At 34.0% G+C, this 8377-nt stretch overlaps 1 protein-coding gene across 1 annotated transcript in view; it reads left to right on the top strand.

Moving 5' to 3' along the window:
* Positions 1 to 263: 263 nt before the first annotated feature.
* The window catches only part of LOC110422167 (prolyl 4-hydroxylase 1), a 10989-nt gene continuing 2875 nt past the window's right edge, over positions 264 to 8377 (top strand). Inside the window, exons 1-10 of the mRNA XM_021435959.1 lie at positions 264 to 486; positions 967 to 1014; positions 1139 to 1204; positions 1362 to 1414; positions 2353 to 2418; positions 3411 to 3485; positions 4382 to 4456; positions 5588 to 5658; positions 5752 to 5803; positions 5916 to 6005. Coding sequence (XP_021291634.1) covers positions 423 to 486; positions 967 to 1014; positions 1139 to 1204; positions 1362 to 1414; positions 2353 to 2418; positions 3411 to 3485; positions 4382 to 4456; positions 5588 to 5658; positions 5752 to 5803; positions 5916 to 6005 — 660 coding nt within the window. The 5' untranslated portion in view covers positions 264 to 422. The remainder of the gene's footprint in view (positions 487 to 966; positions 1015 to 1138; positions 1205 to 1361; positions 1415 to 2352; positions 2419 to 3410; positions 3486 to 4381; positions 4457 to 5587; positions 5659 to 5751; positions 5804 to 5915; positions 6006 to 8377) is intronic.

Raw genomic sequence — 8377 nt, 5'->3', positions numbered from 1 at the left:
TAATTAATTAACAAGTGAAACAGTTGCTGTAAAAAAAAATTTGAAACAGTCAATTACTATGAACAATTGAAGAAAAAGTTAAATGCTGGCAGTAACGAACTGTTACATTTCTTTTATAATAATTGGTTAAAAGTTAAAAATATGAAATTACTTTGAAAAGAAGTGAATAGAAATATAAGAAAAAAGAAAAAAGAAAAAAGAAATGGAAAACACCATAATAAAAATAAATAAATAAAGTAAGTAGTAGTAGTTTTCATTTCAAAACAGGAGAAACAGGCCAAGGGGCGTTGAAAGTGGATTGTTGCTGGTTTTTTTCCTTTTTCTTTGATATTTGATTTACTTTGCTTTGGCCCCAGCAAAGTAAAAATAACTCATTTATAACTGTTCAAACTCAGTTTCTGTCAAACCAACTTCCGAAGGCTATGGCCCCTGGTATGAAGATCGTTTTTGGATTGTTGACATTTGTCACTGTAGGAATGATTATCGGTATGTCTTTTTCCACTCGATCCAAAACTTTCTTCTGCAGAATATCTTGTGTCACTCTTTTAAGTTTTAACTCTCAAACACCTTGTTGGGTATCTCTTGCTCTTTTCTGTTTAATTGATGTTGTCTGATTTCCCGCTTTCTTTATGGTTTGAACATAATGGGTTTTCTTTTTTCTTCCTTGAAATATGTAATGGAAAAGCATGAAAAGCGATTTAGCTGAATAGATAGATGGATTTAGTTGAGACGAGAATTGGGTTTTTGTTTCCCTTTGCTGGTTTTGAATTTTTGGCGAATTGGGGTCAAATAATCCAATCATGTGAGCTTCAGAATGAGTAACTTGTGAAGTTTTCTTCTAATTGTCAACGTGTATGTCATAGTTGGAGAGAGTCTCTCTGTTGGCATGGACAATTATAGTAACCCTGGAGCATGGATTGAATTTTTCAATTGTTTTGCTGAGTGTTATGATTATGGGAAATGCAGGTGCTTTGTTCCAGCTAGCTTTTATACGCGGATTAGAAGATTCATACGGTATTATGATATTATATATGCAGTAGAACTTTTTAATGTTGCAGGCTCCATGTTCAATATATATTCCAATTTTCCTTCTTTCCTTTTTTTTTACTTTTTTAATTTCACTTAACATGTTTAATAGGTAGTGACTTTCCAACTGCAAAATTGCATGGGAGTCAGAGTGATGGCTATCTTAAGTTGCCAAGAGGTTGGTATGATTCTTATTGGTTCCCAGAGAACAAAGTAATGGAAATTTATTGAACATGATCAAACTTTGGATAAAGAATCTTTAGTTTTAGCCAAATTGTATATTTTGCTGTAAGTTCATTGATGTATTTTGTCTTTTTACTTTTTTATATTTTCAGGTATGAGTCATTGGCATGGTGACAAAGAAGCAGAAATTTTGCGTCTTGGATATGTATGTTTCTTATTTTTTTTTATCTTTGTCTTTTTTTCTTTTTAATTTTTCAATTATTAAAGTTCTAGTGATATTGAGGAGCCGGAATTTTTTATAAAATTAATAAAGTTTTGAATTTGCAGTGGAAAAGGGAAAGAGAGAGCAAAATTAGAAAAATTTCCATGACAACTGGTGGAGTTGCCCTTTGGCTAGTGTTGTTTTAAAATATACTAGTAGTTAGTCTGTGCTTTGCAGCAAGTGCAAAACTTTTTTATTTTCTTTGTTTCTCTTGAAATTAATCCAAAGTTTGTATTGTGCTTACATTAATGCTTTTGAAACCTTGATTCATGTTTTTAATAAATTTCTTTTTCCAATTTGAGTGGAGCAATATGTTTTTTCTTTTCTATTTTCTAACAAGCCCCCTCTCAAACCAGCCCCATGGGCTTGGTGGTGTGGACTAAGCACAACCCACCACGTTTTTGGTGCACATCTCTACTGTAACTAGCCATTTGCAGTATTAATCATACTTAGACTTGCATGGCTTAATCATAGAGAATAATGACAGCTCATTCTTGTTGCCTCACCTAATATTTTAAGCTTTTAAGTGGAGTTTTTACCCTCACAAATTAAAATGGAATAAAATAATAGAGCAGGATTTGAAGTAAAGGGATTGATCGAGGAAAAGTGAGGAGGGTGGGGGGGGTGAAGCAGACTTTGAAGCAAGGAAATCAGGTGGATGGAGGGGGGGTTGGGGTGGCGACAGCCTCTTTATGCATGTTAAAGCATGACAGAGTATAAAAATAAAAAAACCAACTTTGGGGATTTGGTTAAAATGAATAATTTACTCTATATTTTTTTATACTTACGTGAAATTGATCCAGAAGATGATTCTCCTTACATCTTTCAGATTTTCAACCAAAAAAAAAAGTTTAACTTTCCTTTTTGTTGTGATGATGTAGGTCAAACCTGAAATAATCAGCTGGTCACCTCGAATTATTGTACTTCATAATTTCCTTAGCAATGAGGTATGTGTGTCATCAATGACTGAGAACTAATTGTGGTACTACAAATTATCACAATGTAAATTCTGATTCATATAATGACTAACTGATGTAGGACAGCTATGTGATTAGGGCTTTTGGCAGCTTTAAGATTTAAATTCTTTAGAAATTGGGGGAAATTGAATAATGCTGAAGAAGAAATTTGCAGGCTATGCATTGTTGGTTGATTGCATTGTGCAATCACGAGAACAATAATGCTGAAAATTCTCTAACAAGAATTCTATCTCTCAATAAAAAGATTACATTGATATATGGACTCCTAGCATTCCTTATCCAGTAAGAAGTAGCAGTCGTAGTTAAAAAAATCCTTAGATTCCACCTAGGAAACTTTCAAACTTGACATAAAACACTAAAACTTGAAACATAGAATTATCCTGAAAAAGTAAAAATAAAAATCCAATAACATAAGGAAAACCTAATTAAGACTTAATTAGACTCAAAATTTGCAATTTCTAGCAAGCCTACCAGATCAGCCTTGATTATAAGTTTTCTACCAGAAATTTGCAATTTCTAGCAATCCAATAATATAAGCATTCAATCATACTTTTCTAGCCTAATATTTAGTTATGTGGCAAGAAAAAGAATAAGCTCATTATGATTAAATGCTAGGCAGACAAGTATTAATAGGCTGGAAAAGAAATTTGTAAGCAAAGGCAATCTCTGCTAGGATAGAATAGGCTAGTATGTGTCTTTTCCGTTTGTCGTCAAGGAAGTAGGGTTAGAAGATTGACCTTGTTTCTAGTGATGTAAATAGCTCCCTTTAAAATGTCAGTGCTCTCCCACTTATGGCTGACTGCATCCATCATCTGCTTAATGGTACTGAAGTATCATTTTATTTTAAGCACTAAATTTTTAAAACAACCTCATTTTTCCTAAGTTTAGTGATTTGGAAATGCTATATCCCCAAGTAATTCAGCACAACAGAGTTTTAAATTATAGCATTATAACCTCTGCAGGAATGTGACTACCTTAGAGCCATTTCCCGCCCTCGACTTCAAACTTCTACTGTGGTGGATGCAAGAACTGGGAAGGTACATCTGACAACCTTTTCAAGTCCTTGAATTACATTTTGGTGGTGTAACAGATTTTTTTGCATGTTAGTTGCTTTCTAATAAAAAAAAGTCTTCTCTTTATAGATCTTCTATTAAGTATCTAGGTTATTTATATTCATTGTGGTGATATATCGACTTATACATATATATGCATGTAAAGTTTCACCTTTTTTGTCTATTTGATGCGTAAAGTATCCATTTTTTAAAATTTGCTGGAAGTTAGTGACTGGAGATCTTGTCTTTCTTTGAATTCAAGATTTCTTGATTAATACCGTATCAACCTTTATAACTGTATGAACCCTTTTCAAATCTATAAACGAGGCAAACGAGTCCTTATTTCGCATTTATTGAACCGGGTTTGACTTGAGAACTTAATTAGGTAGCTGCTTGTGTTTCTTTATCATTGCAGTTTTCTCACTTTCAGTGGTTAATTTACTATGTAGGTGCTTTTTTGACCAATCAGACTTTTGTATTACTTTAAGGGTGTCTAATGATGAAGGACCCTCTTTCTTGTTACTTCACCATAAAGGATACTTAAGCATGAAGAACCTAACTGTTATGAGTTGTAGAGGTGGCAATTGGGCAAATTGACTTACCTTCATTAGCTGCATCTACTTCACATACGGTGTATGCATTAAAATGGAATATCCTCTTACATATTACTGCAAGCCCAACTTTAGAAGGACTTGTCCACTTCTTGTGTTGCTAAGTTTTAATACTTTCTGTACTGATGCTGTGCTGAATGATGACAGTTGTGGTCATAAGTTTAATCACAACACAAAACATGTGTTTCCTATCCTTGGCCTGTTACTTTTACTTACAGTAATGTATTTGTCAAGGCAAGAGTAGATCTTATGATGGCATCTGTTTTTCAGGGAATTAAGAGTAATGTCAGGACAAGCTCTGGTATGTTCCTGAGTCCAACAGAGAAAAAGTATCCAATGATACAGGTTAGTTTTCAAGTCACTCGTCTCCAACATAAATGTCTATGCCATCAGTCCATTCTTATATGAGCTGATCAATTGCATAAGGAAGCATAGAAAATGATTTTAATCCCTGCTGTAGATGGTTTAGATTTTACTGATGCATAATGCATCTATTAATAGCCAGAGATTAAAAAAAAAATTCACAAGCACTGGTCCAAATTGTCATATGAATGACGTGATCAAATATATATACTATAGCTGGTTTGATGGGAATGTTGATGGGAACTGTTGCTAGAATTGTGTACTTAGTGAAGGGTCAAAAATGGCATTCTGACTACACCTGTAGGGAGAGACCTTCGAGCAGACATTGACCTTTGGTATTGAAATTGGAAATTCAAAAAGAGATGATGTGCTGTTTTGGTATGATCAGATTTCTTTTAGCAGAAGATGCCTTACACCTATTGTTTACTAAATAAACTGAGTTGCCATTCATTCCCTGTCTGGTGAAAGCAGAATTGTGTATTTTTACATGATGTGATCGTGGATCAAGTACAGATATTAATCTTGTGGATCAAAATTAAGTGACTGCTAAGTAATTGCGATATGGTTATGATATGCACAGATTCATGCCATGAACTGATTACAATAATTTAAAAAAAGTCTAAGACTCTGCTGCCACTGGAGTGGTAATGAATAGGGAGAGGATCCACTGGTTATTCAACTTACTCAAATTGCTCATGGTGGCTTATATAATTTCCCTGTTACTAAGCTCAGTAAATTCTTTTGCTGGGCAAAGAGATAGTTTGTAAAATTGCCCACTCACAAAGGCTTTTCAAAATAGTTTGTAACGGTCTTGTTCTCATTGACCCAATGGAACTCTGCACTCGGTTCTGTGTTATGTTTATAAGATTTATCCTTCTTATTTTGACAACTAGTAATTAGTCTTCTATGGGTTTGTCTATTTTTACCGAGGGTTTACACATAAAAGCATGGTTTTGCAAATATTGGCACTTGATATGCTGGCTGCAATTCTTGGAATTCAGAAACATATGTTGTTTCTAGCATTACAACTGTTGTTTACATCTATCTTCTTCAATTGCCCAATAAAGTGCGTAATTGAGTGTTTCCTCCATTTCTTTTTCCTTGAAACCTTAGGCAATTGAAAAGCGGATTTCTGTCTTTTCTCAAATACCAGTTGAAAATGGGGAGCTTATCCAAGTTTTAAGGTGGGTGTCTGTCTTAAATTTCTGTAAAATATTGCTCCAAAGCAGGAAAACTGATATGTTGTGTTACCAAGGCTAACATATAATGCAGCACAGGTATGAAAAGGATCAGTTTTACAAGCCCCACCATGATTACTTTTCTGATACTGTAAGTTATCTGCCCTTATCAAAATTGACATGGTGCATCTATTGATTGTGTAAGTTACATCTATTCTTGTGCTATGGAGGAATTCCGATCCATTTCTATTCGACTCTTGCAGTTTAACTTGAAGCGTGGTGGTCAACGAATAGCAACAATGCTTATGTATCTAAGCGATGATGTTGAAGGAGGAGAAACATATTTCCCTATGGTAATTACCTTTTTTTCAAAAAAAAAAAAAAACCATGAATTTGATGTGTAACTTTTGTTAATCTTATTAGGCAGATGTGGGTATTCTGAGAATAACCGTTAATATGCCTTTGGTTTGAGGCACTTCTCTTAACTTGTGTATGCAATTTGGTAGATGCTTTCCAAGCTAATAAAGTTCATTGAATAGTTCTTTGATACTGTGCTAGAAAGAGTGAAGCACAGAAGTTTTGTGAAGTCTTATGGGTGTTAAGGGTAAGCATTGAACATTAGGATTTTTAAGGTTTAAAGTTGCAAAGACAGCCGATTAGCTTTAATAGATGAAAATTGGGGTTAATTGGCTGAGTTATGATGGAAAAATGGTTTTTAGAAGTGTGGATATGACTAGAATTTTGGGGCAATAAGAAGACAACAGAATTTAATGTTTTAGAGGAATGTGGTGGAGTTGGAGAATCACGGTGATGTAACACTCCAATGGATAAGACAGGATTCAAATCCTACATAGCATCCAATATTTCTTTCACTGTCTTCACCTGAGTCTTGATGTACTCTCAATTAAAAATCCATTATATGAGAAGATCTGTAATGTTGCAATGGTGAATAAATACTACAGGAAAAGAGCATTAGGAATTTGCTCTTGTGGAAAACTGTTAGGAACAGAATGAGGAAGTAGGGCTCAGGATAATGAATGGTTGGCAATATTGCTGAATTACTTCTGGTACAGAGTAGGCGGGAAGAAGTTGAATCATATTACTGAAGTTTGAAGTAGTTGTGGCTGGTATTCTTTCAAACCTCAAAATGAAAACTCAATTAACTTTCTTCATCTTCATCTTCTTCTTTTCTTTATTTTTTTTCCTGGGTTTGAAAAGTTTTCATATAGAGTCCAAAGTGACTATAGCAAAAGGCCGATTAAACCCAATTGAAATGGCTGGTTTAGTTTGATTTTCTTTTTTCATTTGTCTTTTTTCAAACTTCTAGTGATGGTGTTGGCATCTACATTTGTCGCATTATGAATGGTAGACTATGTCGATTTCTTAGGCTGACAGTCATACATCACTTCTCAAATGTGATTTTATTCAGCAAGAATATTTGTTTAAGTTTTAAATTAGAAGAGTATTATTATTCTGTATGAGGATGTATGCTCATTATAAATTGCAGGATTGCTCACACAATATATAGAATTACTTAACATATAAGTACTGTTAACTCAATCTCATGTGGCTAATATTTGCATTTGAAAAAATCCATCGTATATGGCAGTTAACAAATACTTTTTCTGCTCATCTGTAGTTCTTGTTTTTCTTGGTGAAATCACTGTAACCCTGGATATTTTCTGTTAGACACATAATTCTCTTCTTTCATATTTTTTGACCATATGGTAGAATGGCTTGGCTACAATGAAGTGTAGGAAAATTGTTATTTGCATTCATGGTGTGTTGGTGATGTAGCCGAAAGGTTTAGGGCAATTAGAACTCAACAATTAGGGCTAGAATAGGGTTGATTGTGTTGGAACAGTAGAAAGATAATTGGGTTTTTTTAAAGAAACTTCTTGAATAAATATTCAAAATAACAAAAGATGATAATAATAATCCTCTATCTAGAATCACCTATTTATAATAACTAAGATAAATCCTAATCAAATAGTAATCCTAATCATAAATAAAGACTTAAAGTACTAAAATTCTAATAAAGATAAAAAAATCTCAAACTAAATAAAATAAAGAAAATAAAATCTTAAGCTAACGAAAATACTAAAAAAAATAAATTTCTTTATTCGCTTGCATTAGTCCCCTCGGGTTAGAAAAGACTTGACTCCAACGAGTAGGCCTTGACATACTCCTCATAGATGTCTGGATCCACTCGTTTCAATTCTTCTTCTGCAATCCAAGTGCTTTCATTAGTAGGTTTACTAAGCCACTTCACTAAAAATCGTCTATACGGGTTCCCTCGTCTAGATCGAAGCTCTTTCACATCTAGCACATCTTCAATACCTTCAACCTTAACAATCGGAAGGTGCTGAATTTGAGCGTCTATGGTAGATGCAGTCCCATCACATCCATCAAATGGATACAAGTCCATAACATTGAAAATAGGACTGATTTGTAACTCAGGCGGTGGCTCAAATTAAGTAGGCATTTTGAACGGATTTTCTTTAGCACCTTACAAGGTCCAAACTTTCTAGACTTGAGCTTGTGATAAGTACCTTAGGAAATCTTTCTTTGCGTCAAGTGCACAAGTACTTGATCACCTTCCTCAGATGTTGATTTGCAGTAAAAGAGTATTCTGCATTGCTGGCTTATAAAGCAGCCCTTACCTCTTTGTGAATTTCTGAATATGATCAGCAAATAACTTTCCTTCATTACTCACTCTAGCTTC

The sequence above is a fragment of the Theobroma umbraticum genome, unplaced genomic scaffold (assembly GCF_002168275.2).
Source record: "Theobroma umbraticum cultivar Fairchild unplaced genomic scaffold, ASM216827v3 scaffold_130.0, whole genome shotgun sequence".
Classification (NCBI taxonomy): Eukaryota; Viridiplantae; Streptophyta; class Magnoliopsida; order Malvales; family Malvaceae; genus Theobroma; species Theobroma umbraticum.
The sequence above is the reverse complement of the archived record's forward strand: the minus strand, read 5'-3'. Positions and strand labels throughout refer to the sequence as shown.